At 38.3% G+C, this 20,684-nt stretch overlaps 3 protein-coding genes across 4 annotated transcripts; 1 reads left to right on the top strand and 2 right to left on the bottom strand.

Moving 5' to 3' along the window:
- Positions 1-95: 95 nt before the first annotated feature.
- On the bottom strand, positions 96-7,103 carry pks1 (polyketide synthase 1; the record flags this gene model as incomplete). The annotated part of the gene is made up of 6 exons (XM_084398809.1): positions 96-5,838; positions 5,974-6,155; positions 6,241-6,444; positions 6,535-6,695; positions 6,787-6,940; positions 7,055-7,103. 6 exons carry the CDS (start codon positions 7,101-7,103, stop codon positions 295-297), a joined length of 6,294 nt encoding a protein of 2,097 aa, XP_084254935.1. The 3' UTR covers positions 96-294.
- A 613-nt stretch (positions 7,104-7,716) lies between these two features.
- yme1l1a (YME1-like 1a) lies at positions 7,717-17,368 on the bottom strand. 2 transcript variants are annotated; one of them, XM_084398489.1, is made up of 18 exons: positions 17,046-17,368; positions 16,180-16,311; positions 15,326-15,509; positions 14,614-14,715; positions 14,073-14,182; positions 13,825-13,972; positions 13,656-13,739; positions 13,276-13,449; positions 13,036-13,188; positions 11,526-11,658; positions 11,382-11,444; positions 11,166-11,278; positions 10,920-11,075; positions 10,663-10,814; positions 9,768-9,894; positions 9,613-9,686; positions 8,678-8,764; positions 7,717-8,598 (listed from the first exon to the last, which is right to left on the bottom strand). In XM_084398489.1, exons 1-18 carry the CDS (start codon positions 17,076-17,078, stop codon positions 8,455-8,457), a joined length of 2,169 nt encoding a protein of 722 aa, XP_084254615.1. In that variant the 5' UTR covers positions 17,079-17,368; the 3' UTR covers positions 7,717-8,454. The 2 variants fall into 2 exon arrangements, with proteins under 2 accessions (XP_084254615.1, XP_084254614.1); XM_084398488.1 differs by having other exon boundaries at positions 13,632-13,739; positions 17,046-17,366.
- Positions 17,369-18,104: 736 nt separating this feature from the next.
- Positions 18,105-20,342, top strand: eif1b (eukaryotic translation initiation factor 1B). Its single transcript, XM_084398506.1, has 4 exons — positions 18,105-18,464; positions 19,540-19,703; positions 19,785-19,886; positions 20,014-20,342. The coding sequence occupies exons 1-4, from the start codon at positions 18,434-18,436 to the stop codon at positions 20,056-20,058; spliced, it is 342 nt and encodes a 113-aa protein (XP_084254632.1). The 5' UTR covers positions 18,105-18,433; the 3' UTR covers positions 20,059-20,342.
- The last annotated feature ends 342 nt before the right edge of the window (positions 20,343-20,684 follow it).

A 20,684-nucleotide genomic window follows, 5' to 3' on the forward strand; every position in this document is an offset into this window, starting at 1 on the left:
ATAGCTTAATATGCATGCATAAAAACATCAGTGGATTTATGCATTTGGCAGTAAAATGACGAGGCATGCCTGACCTTTGATCTCTTTGAACAAAATTGATGTTTGAAATCAAGATTTTAATGTTTGACATCCAATATTTGTCACACATAACAATATTGTGGTTAAGATTGCAACAATTAAGCAATGCAGCATTTTCTAAAGAGGTTTAGCTAAACAAAACATAAGCACAAAAAAAAATAAGCACATTTAATTTTTATGCATTTCAGTCTTATGGACAAAATACATAACTTTGCATTACAGGTGCACAGAAATCTCACAGTCCTCATCTGAACTCTGTTTTATCAATTCAGCCAATGAGGATAGTGTTCTGCTTGGATCAAGCAAAGCAACAAGAGGAATATTCACACCTGTCTCTTGAAACAAGCGATTTTGCAATGTCATGGCCAGCATTGAGTCAATTCCTAGTGCAGTGAGCGCAGTTTCATCACTAAGATCATCAGTATCAACACTGCATATTTCAGTCATAATCCCTTTAACACAGTCATCAACTGATGACTGAACATTTATCCTGGAGAACTCATCAACTGTGGTGTTTTTCAGTTCTTCCTCCACTAAAGCAGACAGGCGAAACTTCAGAGACACATTCTGAGAAAGGACATGGTTCTTCAGGTTCCTGAAATTGAATTTGCAGACCACCTGCTGGGGATTGTTATTTAACAGACAGTGCTCTAGTGCTTCGTGGATCTCTGTCACATCCATGATCATCAGCCCTTTTGTTTCCAGGAACTTTTGAAAATTGTCTTTGTTCCTTAGCAGGCCCAGTTTAAGGGGTCCCCAATTGATTGACTGGCCTGCAAGTCCAATATTGTGTCGGTAGTGGCAAAACGTGTCCAGAAAAGAATTAGCTGCTGCGTAGTTTGCTTGTGCAGCATTTCCAATGAATGAGGAGATCGAGGAATAGCACACAAAGTAATCAAGAGTCTGGCTGTGCAGAGTGGCAAGGTGAAGATTAAGAGCACCACAGACTTTAGGTTGCAGGACTTTTTGAAAAAGAGATCTATCAAGGGTTTCCAGTAATCCATCATGTAGCACAGCAGCACTGTGAAACACCCCTCTGATTGGACATAAGAAAAAATGTTTTGCAATCACAGCAATGGCTTCCATCACCTCTTCTGACACAGAGACATCACACTGAAGAGTGAGAATTCTTACCCCGTATCTCTTCTGGAGACTGCTCATTTCCTCTTGTACCTTCTCAGATGGTGCACTCCTTGAGAGAGTGGCAATGCATCCCCCACCCCTGTGGGCAATAAACTTAACAGTTTCAAATCCCAAACCAGAGAGACCACCTGTAACTATGTACACACCTTTCTTTAAGAACAGCTGCTTTGTTCTTGGAAGCAAAGGGATGGCAGACATCTTGCTCCTAGTGTCATCACTGGCCAGAGCTATCACATCCAGAGTGCTTGCACTGAAATAAGACCCAGACTGTTCAAACGACTGAGGAGGAATACCTTGAGGGGGAGCCATCTGAAAAGTATTGCTTTGTATTGATGGCCATGCTTTGTGTAAGTGCATCCCCTTTAGCCATTTCTGTAGAAGAGCTCCGTGTGCCTTAAGACCTGATTTCTGGAAGATTTTAGACATCTCAAGTGTCTGGAAGCAAGTTCTCTCACTAACCCTCTGAATTCCATTTATTGTAGAGTAGCATGGCTCACGGATTCCACATACTGCAATGATGTGATTTGCATTGACAACTCTTACAATGTCTGTCAGAAGCAAGGAATCATATGGAGGAAGAATCACAAACAGAAGACACTGCTTTGTATTTTGGACTAATCCACTTACTTCAGTCTCTGTAAAAACTCTCCAGCCTGATTTACTTGCTATGAGTGTCAATAACTTGATCAGGGCTGAGTCACGATCAGTAGAGAAGATTCCCAAACTTTGCTGTTGTTTGGACTTGGGTAACACACTCTGCAATATCTCCCAGATAAGGACAAAGTATGAAACACATGGTGCATCCTTTAGGAATGGAAGCCTTTTCATTTTGAAACACACATCTTCTGGGAGGATGACTTTGGAAGTTGCTTTTACAGGGTAACAACAGACAACATGGTCTCCCACTTTAAGTTTGCTGACATCCTTTCCCACAGCTGTAATGATCCCGCTTAAGTCAAGTGCCAGAAGACCATGGTTCTGTGTTGTGTGCTTGTTCCAATACATCGTCTGACCAAAGTTTAAGTCTGAAGTACTAACTGGAAAATAATCGGAAGAGTGCACACATACCTTACTCAGCTGAACCTCAATGTTTTTACTCTCAATAGTGTGGACTGAACTCCCTGAAGGAAAAGCTGATAAGCCGGTCATCCTGTAGGGACTGGTTGTCTGCAAAGTGAAGTCCTGGGACTGTAGGGTTTTTGATTCAGTCTTTGCTTCCCTAATTGTGGTGACAGGAGTATGAGTTATTACAGCAGAGTAAACTTTCCCTTTGCTGATGAAGACTTCTGGACACTCTTGGGCTTTGTATGAGTTAAGCACATGAGCCAGTGCTTCTATATCCTCTGTTGACACTGTGGAAAGGTCAATGAGCTGGAAAGAAGTGCCTGACAACTCTGCAGCACATGCCCTTGTCATGCCAGATAACACAAATCCAGAACTTATACTTTCAACTGTTCCTTCTGCTGACTTGTACGTAATGACACGGATGGAACAAACAGGACTGCAGCTTCTTAAAGACAAAACAACCTGACGGTAAAGTTCACAGCTGTCTACCAAGGACTCTAGAATGGCTTCAGATTTGAGGTGACTAATATTCTGAGCACCCCAGATAAACAGGATCTCATCCAGTTCCATGTCTGCAGCACTGCATGGAGACCTCAACAGTAATTCTTGGAACTGCAAGGCTGAGTTTTTTGTTAAATTGGGTGGAGGAACAAATACAGATTTTGGGTGCAAATATGGCTCCAAACCTTTAGCGATACCCAAGGTGTCCTCAAAGACCAAAGCCTTGATTCTACTGGGGAAACTGCTCTCAGCATGAATGTCAACCTTCTGGTTATAAAAGAAACATGATTCCCTAATCTGTGCTTGTCTTCCCAGAAAATTTATTCTGACATTTCTTAGCTCAATCAACACACGTCCATCTTTGTCAGTGAAACAACCACAAACCTCAAAATAGTCTGGCATTTCTTTGGTCAGTCTCATATACATGAACATGTTTTCACGGGGAGGTGCAGATATAACCATACTACCAATTGCAGAGGGAAATCCAGGCCTGATGGTGCTAGAGACTACTGCTAAAACTGAGGACATTTGCAAGAAGTAATCTAGGACCACTGGGTGCAAGCAATACTCATATAGATGTTTGAGTACTCCCTCTGCAATCCTGACACTGGTCACTGCTTCCTTGAATTCTTGTCCGTAATGAATGTCACCAAGTTGTTTGAAGTTGGGCCCGTACTCAAACCCTACATCATTAAGAGTGCTGTACACATCCTTTGCTTCAATGACTGATGGACATCTCTCCAAAACAGCATTGAGGTGAATGGTTTGCTGTTCTATCATAGCTGGTCCCCCTTCATGGCTAATGGTGCCTGATGCATGCACGGTACTAGAGGACTGAACCTGAAATGTGGTTGCGTCCTTTGATGTGTCAACTGTGATTTTCAGAGGAGGGCAGTTTTTAGTTAAAACAAACAAACTTTGAAAGTTGATTTTGAGCTGAAACGAATTAAGAGGCCTCTTTGGAATTGCAGTTTCCATTACAGATGCAAAAGCCAATTCAACATACAATGCCCCTGGGGCAATTGAGACGCCATTGTTCTTGTGTTCCCAAAGGTAGGAGGTAGTACCTGTTGACAGGTTGCACTTGATCACTTTGCCATCACGTTTACTTGGACTTATCAGTGGATGTGGACTACGAGAGACTGTGTCATTTCCCCGTCTTACGTCCTCAAAGTATACCTCATTTTTTTGACATTCAAATTGATACTTTGGGAAAGTAATAAGCTTTGTTTCAAACCCTTTGTAGAACTCGTCCCACTTCACATTGAACCCCAGCTCAAACAGTTTTGATACAGTGGTGAACATGGTCTCGTGGTCTTTATCTGGATGCACTGAAGTTAGCACTGTGGTGTCATTTCCCAGGATCTCCATGATGTTCCTCTGCAGAGCCCGTCTTGGACCAATTTCCACAAAGACTGTGTTCCTTGTGTGATTGGAAACTAATTTAATTGCTTGTTCAAATGCAACAGGTTTTCGGATGTTTCTTGCCCAATATTCACCTGTTACAAAGTCCCCATGATTACACATCTCTCCTGTTACGGTGGAAAACAGTTCACACTCCATTTCATTCAGAGTTAAATGTCCAATGCTGTCTTTGATTTGGCCCAGTATAGGATCCATCATATGACTATGGTAGGCAGCAGGAACATCTAAGACATGAAGGAACAGGTTCTTGCTCTTAAAAGACAGAAGCTTTTGGTGCACATTATCAATAGCTTCTTTATCACCTGACAGCACACATGACATTGGACTGTTCACAGCAGCTACACAGATCTTTCCTGTGTATGCAGGGAGGATTTCCAGGATATTTGGGACAGCAATGTTACCAATGACCAGCATCCTCCCCCCCGTCACTTTGGTCTGTAGATCGCTGCGATGGTAGACAACCTTTACTGCATCCTCAAGAGACAGCAGACCAGAGCAATGAGCTGCAGCAACCTCTCCCACTGAGTGTCCAAGAACAATATCTGGTCTGATGCCCCAGTGCTTCAAAAGGTGAACAATTGCAACCTGGATTGCAAAAAGAAGTGGCTGGACAACATTTGGTTTAGAGAAATCTTCATTGTCATAGCTGCTTGCGATCTTTTGCAAAATACTGGTGCATCTGAACTTCTGGAAATAGTTTTCCACCTCTTTGACCTTTTCCCTAAAAACTGGTTCTTCTTTCAGTAGCTGCTTACACATTCCCCTGTAAGTAACGCCATTTCCACAAAATACAAAAACCAACTTTAGGTCCTGCTTGATTGGGGCTAATTTCTTGTTCATACTAGCTTCGAGCAGTGATTTTAACTCTGATACAGATGATGCAGTGAAGACTTTCCTAAATTTGTGTTTCATGTGGCTCCTTCTGCAGGCAGCAGTATAAGCAAGAGCTTGTAGATCAACTGTTTCATCTTCCAAAATCCTCTGATACGTGTCAGCTATGCACAACTGAAGAGACTGATCCGTGGCTGCAGACAGTGGAAGCAGTTTTAGAGGTTCAAGATTGTGGCTGTCAGGGGCTGTAGCATAAACATACTCGCTGATTAAGGCATGGGCATTGGTGCCACCAAACCCAAAGCTGTTTAATCCAGCCATCCTTTTCCTGGATCCAGAGTAGAGCCATTTCTCACTTCTAGTGGGGATTTTAAGATTGAGAGCTTTAGCGTCTATGCTGGAATTTTGTGCTGAGTAGAACACAGAGGGGACAATGATTTCGTGCTTCATCATTAAGAGAATCTTTATGAGTCCTGCCACACCTGCTGCAGATTCTGTATGTCCAATGTTACTCTTAACAGAGCCAATAAACAGAGGCCCTGAGCTTGAAGGTCTTTCTTTGGCGATGATTTTTGAGATACTTCCTGCCTCAACTGGATCTCCTACTGGTGTTCCAGTCCCATGAGCTTCTACATACTGGACATTTCCTAAATAATTCTCAGAGGAGTAGATCATGTGAAGAAGAGCCTCCTGTTGGGACATGGAAGGTTTGGTGATTGGTGTGACGGTGTGGCCATCTTGGTTTACTGCAGTCTTGTTCACAATCCCCCAAATATGATCAAAGTCCTCAAGAGCCTAAAAAGAGAATCACCAGCTTACTTCCACAAATAATTAACTGAATTTATTACATTTACATTTTTTATAAACCATAACTAAATGTTGTATCAATATTTTAAAACAGATTTCTTTTTAACAATGTAAAATATCTACCTTTTTCAAAGGCTTCAGTAAGACTATACCACATCCCTCCCCTCTGCCATAGCCATCTGCAGTACGGCAGAATGGTTTGCTTGTGCCCTCAGGTGAGATCATCTTTGCCTTGCTGAGAGCCACAAAGACGCGAGGCTCAAGTATGCAGCTGACCCCTCCACACAGAGCCATTTCACAGTCCCCTAGAGATAAAGAAGTAAACAAGGATGATTAACCATGTAAATGTCAAGCAATGAACAGACTTTAACATTGAAATAGTATCATTACCTTGTCTGATGGCCTGACACGCAGAGTGAAGGGCGACTAGGGATGAAGAACATGCACTGTCAATGGCAAAAGATGGTCCAGTCAGGTTAAAGATATAGGAAATTCTGTTGGCAGCTATACTCATAGCTGTTCCTGTGCCATTATAGTGAGTTATTGTGCTTGGACTGTTGTTCAAAAGTGTTTCATAGTCCCTGTTCATAAGACCTGAAATCAAACACAATATATGGTTTCAATATCCTAAAAACACCCAAAAGTTAAAAATGTGAACTACTTTTATTAGATGTATTGTATTACCAATGTAAACTCCTGTTTGGGTTCCGCTCACTTTTTCCAAGGGTATCCCAGCATCCTCTAGAGCTCGATATGCACACTGCAGCAACAGTTTCTGCTGAGGGTCCATGAAATCAGCTTCAGCATCACTGATGCCAAAGAACTTGTGATCAAACTCATTGAATCTGAAATAAGACATATGTTTTATTACTTTGTCATTTCACTTTTTAGTAACTATAAACCTCAAATGTATCATCATGAACTGATTATTCCTACCCTTCAATGAGAGCCGCTTTGGTCGTCTGTGTTTTTCCTGGTTTACTCTCATCAGGATGAAACCACTCTGATGTATCAAATCTTTCATCTTGAATCTGTACCACACAGTTCCTGCCCTCCACAAGAACTTTCCAGAAATTATCAACACCCTCACCTGTGAAGGTAGTAGAGAACTCATTCAAATGCACACAGCATTGGCACAAACTGTATAAGAGTTCATAAACAATGTTATAAAAAAAATAAAAGAGTTCATAAAAAATATATTTACCTCCTGGGAAGTTGCATCCAATTCCAATGATCGCAATATCCTTGTCCATTTAGCCGGTTTTCTTTTTTTTCAAATGATCATTTTATTTTATTTTGCACTCTCTACAGAAAAAAAAAACCCTTAAGAATCTCTGAGCTCAGCTCAGCTGGTCTCATCATGGTTTTGACCAGAATTCATCAGTCTCCTACAACGTCTAGGCATTTTTATAAAGCCTTCCACAGCTGAAAACCAATGGGAAAACTAATTTCTTTCAACAAAGGGTCTTTAAATGTGCAATCCTTCCTCTTGTAACAAAACTCTGTAATTACAGACTTGGGTAGAGATGTAAAACACTGATTGCAGTTTCCCCTCACTGGAAACAATAAAGCTATTGTCTCAAAGCTATTGAGGTGAAACTCTAATTCATGATTGGCTTTAATTGGCTTCCATGAAGAAACATATTGCGAATGATGAGAAGGCAGAACCTAAATGTGTGTAGACCACAATTTGAAATAAGATAACCAATGACTATCTCAGCACACCTAACCTGATACCTGCGATTATGAGACTGAATGGTTTACTGCCTGTCTTTTATTTTGGACCTTTAAAAAGGATCCAAGACCTAATTCATTTTTAGCCTTCATTTCAAACTCATTCAAAATACCAGCTTTATATTCTCACTCTCAGAAAATGACAAGGTAATAGCCTTTATTTATGTATATAATTTATAGTCATATCCATGTTCATTTCTGATGAAAAATGGAAATAAACATGGTATTAATTTCAAAAGCAAGCATACTAATATTTTTTCAAACACAAACATATATACAGTGCAGTCACCTGAGCTGTTTAAACACACACATGCAGGCAACCCAAATGTGACAGAGGATAGCATACTGACATTCCGATGTCACATTCATAACTCAACAATCTGTACTACTGTGATTACTGAAAATGAGACATCATGAGCAGCAGCCCACTGGCATTTGATTTCAAGCAAAATAATGCACCATTTATAAGTTAAAAGTTTCTGTGCTTTCTGTTTTTCTCTATTTCTTAAAATAACAAGGTCTTAAATTTGATGACTGGGCAACAAAGAATAGTATGAACATCATCCTTTACCCTGCTATAGACTTAGCTTCTAAAAAAAAGCAAAACATTTACAGTTTAATTGATTAGTAACCATGTTCAGTGGTTCGCTGCTTAGGCATATGTACTTTAGGCATCAATATACCGTCTCAACTTAATAGAATGTCTGGATTTCTATTTGCATAGTGTCTGTTTGAAAGCCATCGTGTTGCCTGAAAAATGAAAAATATTAAGAGAGAAGGCTAGAAAGTCTCGCTTATTATCGACGTTTATATTTACAGGTAAGGTTGTAAGATTGTAGCTTGAAATGTCTCTGTTAATCCAATAATTAATCATCTGGGTTCCAGTGACTTTCCCTCCAGGATCATCTTAATTTCCTTTGCATCCAGAGTCTCGTAAGTCAGCAGGGCATCGGCCAGCAGCTTGTGTTCTTTGCTGTAGGTCTTAAGTAGCTTCTTTGTCCTTTCATACGAGCTCTGAAAGAGAAAATTAGGAAGCTGAATTTCCACAATCATCAGATCAAATATCACAGACAAACAAAAACTAAAGACCTACCTGCAATAGCACCCTGATTTCCTGTTCTACAGCAGCCCGGGTCTCTGGGCTATGGTTTGTCAGATCATTGTAGGTCATGACCCCCAGCTGGTCAAAGCAAAGAGAGGTGAGTGAACAGCAGTTACAGGCACAACAGTAATTCAACAAAGGCTTCACACAAGTTTCTGATTACAACAGGATCCTGACGTTAGAGATGGGGTGAATGTGTGTGAAGTTTAGACCCTGCATGTGCGCTGCTCATTTCTAGAAATTGAGTATGAACTGAGTGCTGGAGAAGGGATTAGTACGAAACACAGATTTAAGTCTGGAATGTGAGCGCTCACACAACGCTAATGGCTTTTGAACACGTGGAAGGACTCAAATGGCTTCTCCAAATAGCTATTTGCTTCCTTTCTTTTTGAATATTATAATTATTTTCACTTGAAATGTGATCTGATGTAGATGAGGAGTTTCCTGGAATCATCAGTTAAAATCATTTTGGAAAATTCTGATATTAGAATAGAAATACATGTTGTTTAGGTTGCAAGTTGGAAACAACAATGTCTGCGGTAACACCCTAAACTGTAAAATTACCATAAAAAACCACGCAGCTTTGACTAAATGTAAAAGTTTTAGAAAATGATAAGCTCACATTTCAGCCTGATAAATGATAATGAATTTAATTGTGTAATTTTTTTTTAACATAAAATAAATAAATAAAACTTGGATTTGCCAAAGTACATGAATGGCTAAAATATTTCATCTTTTAGTGAGTGTTTTATTTTGATTGTTATTTTGGTTTTGATTTTAGAATTAATAAATTACATTTTATTTGAAAAAAATATTTTACATTTATTCGTTTTTCATCAACTCACGAACCCAGGTTTGGGAAATTTTGGCCAAAATTATGAAATCATTACTAACTACATACTGTAAGTCACATAATGAGTTTTCACCTTGTCACTCATTCCAAACCGTGTCACCATCATCTGTGCTATTTTAGTGGCTCCATCAAAATCACTGGATGCTCCTGCAAAAGAAACAAATAAACCGTGATGTTGATATTTCCAAGAATTCAGAGTAGCAAGGATCAGTTAGGAACACTTCTCACCAGTGGTGATGTAATCATTTCCAAACACCAGTTCCTCAGCAACCCTGCCGCCCATGCTGATGTCCATCTGAGCCAGCAGCTGTGCCCGTGTCTCACTCCAGCGATCGTTCTCTGGCAGCAAGGAGACCTGAGAGAGACCAGAGAGACAGTGAGTTTTTAACGTCTTGTCATTCATAATAGCAAAACACAAAACTGTTTAACAATGATATTGGTTTCTTTAGAATCCATAAACCAGGGAGATTTCAACTTAATTTAAATACATTAATATTAACTCTTTCACTGCCATTGATGGAATTGTCCATAATTTATCCAGCTTTCCATGTTTTCACTGATATATGGTAGGTGGCACTATTACGCATCTTCTGAAAGAGTACAGAATCTCCGGATCAAAACACAGGCAAAAAAAGGAGCACAAACAAGCGATATTGCTTATGCACATGGTTGTCTTTGAAAAAAACAGATTTTCTCAGCTTTTTTTTTTATTAAACTTTGAATGCAAGAATGCATGATATTTAATATAACAACATTATTAATGTACAGTAATGGAATACTAGAATGTACAGTACACATGGATATTCATTTAGAGATTTGATAAAGATTACATTTAACAGTACTTCTAAATTATTATTAAGTGAAAGTTAGATGATGGCAACCATAATGTCAATGGAAAAATATTTGAAATGAGCATGCACTATTAAATATTCAATATTGACTGATACAGATCAATTAAAACCATTCATACTAATCGGCTAATAAACTATATGGTGACAAAATTTCATGCATCCAGATTTAGAAATCTTTATTAGTTCATCTGAAAAATGTTGGGGGGTATTTAGAAAATGAAAATGAAAAATAACGTTAACGTTATAATGGAACAGTGAGACCAATTACTCACATGTCCCAGCGAAGGGCCACGTGGCATGATGGTAGCTTTGTTGATGGGCATGGCGTCTTTGGTGTAATAAGCAACTATAGCGTGTCCTGACTCATGATAGGCTGTGATCATCTTATTTCTATTGTCTATCTCCACACTCCTGCGCTCTGGACCTGGACAGACAGAGAAGAGGATGTCAGAAAAGAATCTCTTTGCTCAAAACATTAATCTCCATCACATGCTGCAGAGACTAAGCTGTACGGCCTTTCTGTCCTCACCCATCAGGATCTTATCCTTCGCAAACTCGAGCTCCTTCATGGTCACAAGGTTTTTCCCATCGGCTGCTGCTTTCAGCGCCGCCTGGTTCACCAAGTTCTCCAGTTCGGCTCCAGAAAAACCTACTGTTCCCCTGGCAATGATCTCTGCATCAACATCTACAAAACACACAAAAACAGATTATTTTATTCGGATTGTCCTATTGAGAATCTTTGGAAACATGTTTGCTTTCTCTTAATAATTCTTACCAGAATCCACTTTAATTTTTTTCAAATACCACTGCAGGATTTCAGTGCGTCCCTTCACATCCGGTATTGGGACAGTGACCTGCATGTCAAACCGGCCTGGTCTCACCAGAGCACTGAAACACACATATGATCACAATGATTGCAGTTTTACTGAAATAATAATAGTGTCCTATTAGAGAAATATATGTCAAGTGATTTTTGTCAAGTGAAACCTACTTGTCCAAAGCTTCAGCAAAGTTTGTAGCTCCAATCACAATGACCCCTTCATTGGATTTAAACCTGAAATCATCAAAAAACTCAAATAAGACCCATGTAACGTCTTTCAAAAAGAGGAACTGTAATAAAAAGCCATGGACTCACCCGTCCATCTCAGCGAGCAGTTGGTTGATGGTCTGTCGCGAGTACGGGTGCATGGGAGACTCGATTCTCTTGCCCCCTACACTGTCCAGCTCGTCAATAAATATTACACACGGTGCACTAGCTTTAGCCTCCTCTGTGAGAAAAAACAGCAAAAACATTTGTTAAAGGGTCATGAATTGAGAAATCTAATTTTCCTTGATCGCTTGACATATAAGATGCCATTGTACTATAAAAAAAAATATCCTGTAAGTTTCAAAACTTCCTCGTTAGTCCAAAAACAGCTTTTTTTGAAACCAAGCTCAGAAAACGGCTCTTTTCGGATCTTGTCACATTATTACGCCATAGTGAGATGAAAGACCTGCTTGGCAGATCAACATCTACTTCTACATCATTGCCTCTTAAGCCCCGCCCACCGATTCACACATGTCAGTAGTCTGATGCAAACACAGCAACAAAACGACAGAGATGCCTCTAAGGATTACAAGACATTTTGAAGTGCAAAGTTGTGGAAAAACAGTCTTTGCATTGTCATCCTTGTGATCCTAACGTTAAGAAACGTTATTTTTAACGAACTTCCAGTCAGATGGCGTCAGTAAGACACGGTTCGTTTGTTCGCTTCATTTGTCTGCAGATTCGTTTTTAAACAAGACGATGCACTTGCCAACTTTGGATCCGACAGTTATGTCGCAACACACAAGTGTGAGTACCAGTGTTTTTACCATGTCTCACTATTGCTTTATCTGTTACAGATCGTTTGATATGTACTGAGTATTTATACTGTAGCGCCGCAGTCAAACTGAATAGTGAATGTTGTGATTTGCCGTTCTTTCCCTTTCTACAGCATTTAAAGGGTTAATCCGTTGGATTATCGGATACGGAAGAAAGCACGTAGAAAACATTTTAAACATTTAAAACACGACACTGCAAATGACAATGTATACCGTTTTCACTTTATCGAATAGGATGACCTATGAATAGCCTATAAGAACAACAGTGTGACAAACAACGGTACACTCACACCGTAAGACATCCTCTGTCAATTATAACAGTTGTAACTCCAAGAGCTTAAACTTTACCAAGACTCATAAAGCATATGTAATACGCAAATGTTTTAACTATGTAACGAGATATTTTTCAACATCGGAAGTTTTCAAAACAATTTCACACGTGTAATAACGGGGACTTATTTTAATATACAAAACTGTTACCCAATCATAGCAGTGGGCGTTTACTTCCAAGTCTTGAATTCGGCACACCCATCAAAACGAGTGATCGAAAGAGAGGGTCAAAAACATGATGGAAAACAGCTGATTATTTCTAAATTAGGATGTATTTTTATGTAAAATTCTTGATAACATTATAAGTGGACCTCAGAGAACATTATAATTTACTTTAAAGGGATCATGAACTGCATTTTTTTAGTTAAGTAAGTAGTTAAAGTAGTGATTTTGTTCACATCATAAGCATTATGAGCATTCTAAGATTACATTTTTTTCCTAAAAAAACTCACTGAAAAGATTTCTGATGCGACTCGCTCCGACTCCCACAAACATTTCGTCAAACTCTGACCCGGAGGCGTAGTAAAAGGGCACGTCTGCTTCACCTGCTACAGCTCTGGCCAACAGGGTTTTTCCTGTTCCTGGAGGCCCCACAAGCAGGATACCTGAAATACACATCCAGATTAGACATTTCTACAAAATTAAAAAACAAAACACCTACGACCATAAGTAAAAGAAGTGTTGAATTTCACCTTTGGGAAGTTTACCACCAAGCACAGTGAATTTCTGGGGGTTTCGCAAAAATTCGACAACATCCTGAAGTTCGTTCTTGGCCTCCTCTACACCTTTCACATGTTCAAAGGTGACATTTTTCATTTGAACAGGGTCCACGGCTGAATCCAGGCCAGAGGTGGTGCGAAAACGAACTACAAGTAAACAGAAACGTCAAAAAACGACCAATAATTTTACAGCACAGCAACAAAGCCTTTCAGGCACTACATTGATACTTTATAATAAAAGCTGCAGAAGAAATTCAGCTACAGTCAACTATCAGTTCAATATATGTTAGGCAAGCAAATATAAGGAATGAATAAAATGGGAAACAAACCAGTGTCGGAAAATGACCCTTTACCCGAGAAGAGAGGGCTTCTGGACACACCATACAGGCCCACCAGCAGGAGGGCAAAAATAATCAGACGTGTCCTCTTTACAGAGTCTGTTAGAAACAGAAGAAGTAAGAACAAACTCATTCATAAGAACACATTTTTTACTATTAAGCAGATGTGCGTTTAAGATATGACCTTTATTTCTCCTTGTCAGTGCCTGAGCCTTCATGAAGCCCTCTGTGAAGCCAGTCTTAAAAGCATCCTGGTGAGATTCTGACAAGTTATTCTGTTTCAATAACTGTTCGAAACTCCCCGTGTCTTGTTTTTCCTTCATGAGGAGGCCCTGAGGACAGAGGATAAGGAAAAATCGGAAACAGATTAATCGCACAGATAAAACCTGTTGTCTTTCTAAAGAGCAGACCAGTGTCATGCAGCTCACTAACCTTCATAAAGACTGGCGTATAATTCTCTGCTTCTACTGGAGCTTCAGGACCAGACTGCAGATGTCTGGTCTTGGACCTCATTGTCTTGAAACCTCTGTTTTGGATCCATACTACGCATGAAAACAAACAAGACATACATACATCAAAATAAACCCAGAACTCAATCCATACAATAGCTATAATGTAACAGCATGTAACTGAGTAAAGGCCCTGTTCACACCAAGAACAATACATATAACTATATCAGCATCCACACCAACAGATGAACATGTTTATTATAAGCACAGACTGCAGTTGTTTCATTAGCCACTTTAAATGCTCAGGCTCTATAAGCTCGGGTGGATTCTTATTGGTTGTTAATGTTTTTATCGTTTATCAGCTGTAAAATATAGCTTTGAAAGTGATTCCAATGATATTGTTCCAGCTGTGGTGTGTGGACTTCCCTATTCTCATAGAATTAGAACAATTCATAGAACATTACAGTTATTGTTCTTAGTGTGAACGGGCTTTAATTCGTTATATTTTGGTCATTAAAGATTACATTGCAGATGGTGCAGATCTACGCAGGCTGTCTGGAGGGGGCTGGAGGTTTGCCTGCGAAACACCGGAGAGCCAAAGAGACCCGTGTGTTTGTGAGAGAACCCTGTGGTAAGATATGCAATTTACATTACACAACAAAGTCAAGAATAAATCACTTTGCTGACAACAAAATGGGCCTTTAGTATCCAAATGACAAGACTTTTCTCACAGTGTCTGAAACAGTTCGATAAAGGATTCGGTCTCTCTAAACCAATTCTTTCTGAGAGTCTACTCTGCTCTGATTGGTCAGATGGCCCAATTTGTTGTGATTAGCTTACAGCACGTGTCAGAAACGAAACGCCTATTAGCATATCTGAATTTCAGCTCCGGATCTTCCTTAGTACTTGATACACAGTGACACGAACACAAAATATAACACTACATGAAAGGTACTATCCGGAAAAGCATAATGGGGCAATTTAAGACCGGAAAGTTTTTGGAAAAACTTGTTGGTGCAAGTACAGTAGATTGAAAATGATACAAAAATTGCAGTGTCATTTCCCCTTGAAGCTGGAACAACTTATTGTTTAACAGATGTGGTCTACTGAAAAGAAGTGGCCGCATTCAAATTTTCTGTATGAGAATAAACCTAATTATTGAGCTAACAAAAATTTCAGAGAGACAAATATACTTCAAAACATGATATCATCACTTTATGTTATGGTTAACCTTACCATTTTTGTTTTGGAAGAAGGAGGGGGCAGAAATGTGAGATGTTCTCCATGCTGTTGAGTTTTGAGCAGCGCTGGAGATGGATCTCTCCTCTGGATCTACAGAAGGCAGCAGGCGTTCCAGAACATCGCGTACATGACTGAACCTCAGCTCGGACAGACCCAGGTCCCTCAAGTTTACTTTCGGCTGTGAAAACAAGACAGTTAGAACCATGAAGCGCAGTGGAAACCAGTGTTAGTTTAGTATCACTTGTTTTTATTTTTTATATTTTTCATTTTAGTGATAGTTTTAGTAATTAGTTGTGTTTTTTTATTATTATTAGCTTTTTTATGTCAGTATCGTTTTTCAATTATTTTTATTTCAGTTTTAGTTATTCTACTACAATTTAAACTAAATGAAAATGACAATTTGGGTCTTGGTTGGCAACTAGCTGAAATAAAATAAGTTTAAAGGGATAGTTCACCCAAAAATGAAAATTCAGTCATCATTTATTCAGCCTCAAGTTGTTCCTAAGTCAAAAGAAGATATTTTGAAGAATGTCGGTAACCAAAGGGTTTCTTTTCCCCATTGACTTCCATAGTATTTTCTTTTATTCATACTATGGAAGGTATTATCTTCTTTTGTGTTCAGCAGAAGAAAGAAATGTATACAGGTTCGGAACAACTTGAAGGTGAGTAAATGATGACTGAATTTAAAATTTTGGGTGAACTATCCTTTTAATTATATTGTATTTCAGTTATCATTAATTTTATTTAAAGCAACAAAATTAGTTTGAGTGAACTACAATAACCTTGGTTTAAACATGAACATGCACCGCTTTAAAACACTGTGAGTGCGGTATCCGTGACTGTCATACCTCATTGAGGAGGGGGTCATGTTCAGGTTTAAGGTCTCTCTGTAGACTCTGCACCGATGTGGTTACGGCTGAGTTGGCTGAACTCTTCAGGTACTGGACCACATTGATTAGATGGGTCAAAGGCACTGTTCCCTAAAAAAAAAGTACCAAAAAAAGTACATTTTGGTCACATTGCATAACTTGGTTTGGAGAATATTGGTTAGCAAATAAATAATAAAATTGTATTAAGTTGCCAGTCCTTAAGTTAACATAGTCACAGAGACATATAAGCTCTCCATGTATGACTGATACTATAGTGTGTTGATCTGTAGGTCAGTTATATCACTACTGACATACTATTGAAACACCCTTCAGACACCTTCACACTCAGTCTCACTATTAAACACACTTTCACAGCTGTTGTTGAACAACCAGAATGAATGTAATAATACATAACCATGTCATAAATAACACTATTATTGATTAAAATAATTAAATATATAATACATGTATACAGAGTATCTGTATAACTGTGTTTTCAATCACCAGTGAAGAAAAACAAAAGAAATTCGCAACAGATGATTTTATTAAATAAATACAGTCAATCAGATGATGTAATCTGTTTGATGGTCCATCTAAATAGCGTCAGAATGTGCCAAAAATAGGCTGTCGTTAACATAAACTTTCAATAGCAGACAATATTGTTTTAAATAAAAAATTTTATCAGACTTAAATGAGCAAGATCAAAGTTTGTTATGAAAACCCCCATTCACACTGGTGTCTCGTTCACGTTCATTAATACTCTCGACAGTTAACGTTACTCATTTAACGTATTTACAAAACGGGCTTTGACGACCACTTTTTAAAACAATGAAATATCTTCATACCTGCGACTGAAAGGTTGTGGGCAGAGAAAACATATTTTGCTTAGATTTTCGCTGAGGTATTCGTGTGCTCCTGTCAGATCCGCTTCTGTTTTGTTCTTAGGTTATGACAACAGGCGTTGTTAATATCACCGATGACTTCACCATAATCTTTACTATACGAAAAGATAGCGTTGTTAAATTCAGCGAATTAATCGGCGTTACGTGAGCTTCACTTCTTCGGTGGTAACGTTAGTCTAAACGAGCAATCGTTCTCTTTAGTGTCGCCTGCTTGACAATAACGGTAAGGCGCAAAATATGTTTTTACAAAAGGGTTTAGTCCATTACCGTAACATTTTTTTGCACACTAGCATTACATAATCACATAACAAGAGAATGGAATTGCATAACGTTAAAGAAAACATTAATAATAATAATAAAAATAAAAAAGGGGGCCACTTAGCTTTGCTCCATTTCCTGTTCAGATCAAAATAAACATTTAAAATAAATCGAACACAAACCCAAGCAAATATACTATTTTGGGAAATTATTTATTAGATGTTTGAATTCGATATCATGCTTTTTATAATCACAGTAAAGTAGGCCAAATAATTCCTCTTTAGCGCCATCTAGTGTCCTCGTGTAGAATGTGGCTCTGCAGCGCAAATCCCCGGATGTAGTGGCTAGGTCTTTTGCCTGTAAAAGCATTTGCTATTTATAGAATAATAATCCACCACTTTTGAAGAGACACATATTTTGATGATAATATACAATTACACTATAACCAAAATGACGTTTCGGCAAGGTCTGAAAACGTTCATTTAAGAGCTAAGGCTAAGCGATTGTTTAGCTTTCCTTCCGGGTTGTTTAAAGACCTCAAATTAAAACCGCCTTGTCAAATATCATTTTGCAGTCAAATATCATTAAAAAGTCAAAATAATTATAATAAAATAATTAGATATTAAACATTACAATAGTACTATACTCCTGCCACTATATACATCAATAGATTAGGTTAGTGTTTAATATATATATATATATATATATATATATATATATATATATATATATATATATATATATATATATATATATATATATATATATATCTCAGCGTGAAATTTTTATTGAGATAATCTTGGGATTATATCGGCATTATATCTGTTTAGTGAAAGATCCTAAATTAAATACAGCTGGCAATGTACTTAAAGCCTTTTGTCATCGCTCTCTGCAGCGCATTCAAGCACTTCCGCTGTCTGTGTCCCACGCGATAGTTGCATCAGGCAGGTTAAAGCGGCCGCTCTTTGTTTTCGTCGACGGTTTATAAATTAACTACAAATCCAAGCAAGCATCTCCAAACGGCATTGATCGCCGATATCTTTCATCTGTTAAAGTTATCGCAGTTATATCGCATGTCCAATATACAGAACCTCCAGTCCTTCGGTAAGTTGCACGAGTTTACAAAAGGACAACATCTTGAGCATTGTGTTGTTTGGTGTCTGTGGGCCAATGCATCGATACGAAAACGTTATTTAAATAGTCGATGCAAACAGTAAGTTAAACGTTTTTGTTTTTCCTTAAATTAAAAAAGCGAATTCCTATGCTTGGGAAAGTTCGTATGGAAAATAATGGTGCCTTTTATAACATATACTTTATATATAAGCTACATTTATAATCTATAAAAAATGTGTTTGTAAAGCTGCTGTTAGCGCAATATCTGTAAGATTATTCTTTTTTTTTTTGAAAGGCCTCTTAAAAATGGAGGTTCTTCATTAACGTTAGCATCTGTGGTTCGACGAAGAACCGGTAAAATCCACTGCGCGAAAGGTTGTTTGTGGTCGAAGGTTCATTGGATTTTTAAAATGTTCTTCACACTAAGAAAAAGATGATTTTTAAAAACGGTTTTTAATTTTTTTGGGGGAACCTAAAATGGTGGTTCTTCTATGACATCACCGCGAAAACCCCCTTTTGGAATCTTCAATCAGTTCCTAGTTTGTTCATTGTTTCAAACATGTGGCGAACCCTTAAAGGCGTAGTTGTCCAAAAAATACAAATTGTCCTTTACTCCCTTTGAAATTATTTTATACCTGTATACTTTTCTTTTTTTGAACACAATATATTTTAAAGAATGTTGGTAACCAAACAGTTGCTCGCCCATTGATTTCCATAATTATTTTTCACGCTATGGAAGTCAATGGAGACCAACAACTACTTGGTTACCAACATTCTTCAAAATAATCTTTTGTGTTCAGCAGAACAAAGAAACTCATACAGGTTTAGAACAATTTGAGGGTGAGTAAATGATGACCGAATTGTTTTGTTTGAACTGTCTCTTTAAAAGAGCTGTCTGTAAAATGTTTAGGTATGCATATATTGGAATTGTTTTTTTTTATCAAACTGCAATCAGATATTGCTCTTTGATTCATTCCCAGTGTGCAACGGGAAGAAAAAACAGGAAAAACCTCACAGCCCCAGGTTTTCTTGTAACAAAGACTGAAGTGTTTCATTGTTTCTGTAGATCCCTTTGCTGATGCAACTAAGGGTGACGACTTGCTCCCGGCTGGGACGGAGGATAAAATCCACATAAGGATTCAGCAACGGAACGGCCGCAAAACACTGACCACAGTTCAAGGCATCGCTGATGATTATGATAAAAAGAAGCTTGTAAAAGCCTTCAAGAAGGTACTTTCTGACTCCTAGTTATTTGGAAGCCTTTCTCCCAAAGTGTTATTTGGTGTTGAGTAATCTTGTTTTATTTAATAGAAATTTGCCTGCAATGGTACGGTGATCGAGCACCCGGAGTATGGAGAGGTGATTCAGTTACAGGGTGACCAGAGGAAGAATATCTGTCAATTTCTGATGGAGGTGAAGTATACTTGCGTATGGAGTAACAGGCTGTTTTTGTCTTAAACATGTTTAAATGGGTTAGTTTGATTTGGACTTCAAATCAGTTACAAAGCAATTACTCATTTCCATTTTGCTATTTTTACAGATCAACATCGTAAAGGAGGAGCAGTTGAAGGTTCACGGGTTTTAAAATGGTGGCCCCTCCAGGGCTTTCTAAAGGACTGCACCAGCATGTAGCAATCCTAGTATATTCATGGCAGGGTTTTTGTGACCATATGCTAACAACACTGACAGCAGGGTAAATCTGTTTGTTTTCATGCTCGAATCTTCATAATGACCTCAACCGGACCACTAATTCCAGGCTGGTCCGTATTAGATACTGAATATTTGTTGCTGATGCTTGTGAACGTTTTATGATAGATGCACTCAATTGCACAATCTTTTTATCAAGGACAATAAAGTTATGACTTTGAACATTTGTGACTGTCTTCTCTTCCCCTCGTTACGCTTGTTTGAATGCTACAGATTAGACATTTTATGTAGCAAAGTATTAAGACTTTTAGAGCTATCAGAATACATATTGCTAGTTTAAATCTAGGTGGCACAACAATGAAAAATGTTCATGCATTCATTACACATAGCTTGCATAAAGCTGAAAGAAGCCTTTAATCAGAAATTATGTGGATTTCTGTATTTCAATGGAAATTTAGTATTAAAGCAATGTTTAACATGAACATGATGGAAATTCTCTTGTATGGAAAAAGCTTGCGTTCGTTAGTGGTTTATAATATTAACAATGCTTTTGGTTGGTAAACC

Source organism: Rutilus rutilus (assembly GCF_951802725.1).
Source record: "Rutilus rutilus genome assembly, chromosome: 24".
Taxonomy (NCBI): domain Eukaryota; kingdom Metazoa; phylum Chordata; class Actinopteri; order Cypriniformes; family Leuciscidae; genus Rutilus; species Rutilus rutilus.

Excerpts from the sequence above, each read along its gene's own strand:
- eif1b (XM_084398506.1), top strand. The coding sequence starts at position 18,434 with ATGTCCAATATACAGAACCTCCAGTCCTTCG. Across the intron at positions 18,465-19,539 it reads ACAGAACCTCCAGTCCTTCG|ATCCCTTTGCTGATGCAACT; the intron begins GTAAGTTGCACG and ends TTGTTTCTGTAG. Across the intron at positions 19,704-19,784 it reads TTGTAAAAGCCTTCAAGAAG|AAATTTGCCTGCAATGGTAC; the intron begins GTACTTTCTGAC and ends TTTATTTAATAG.
- yme1l1a (XM_084398488.1), bottom strand. The coding sequence starts at position 17,078 with ATGTTTTCTCTGCCCACAACCTTTCAGTCGCAG. Across the intron at positions 14,183-14,613 it reads AGATCTGCACCATCTGCAAT|TATGGATCCAAAACAGAGGT; the intron begins GTAATCTTTAAT and ends TTTCATGCGTAG. Across the intron at positions 11,445-11,525 it reads CTGCTCGCTGAGATGGACGG|GTTTAAATCCAATGAAGGGG; the intron begins GTGAGTCCATGG and ends TGATGATTTCAG.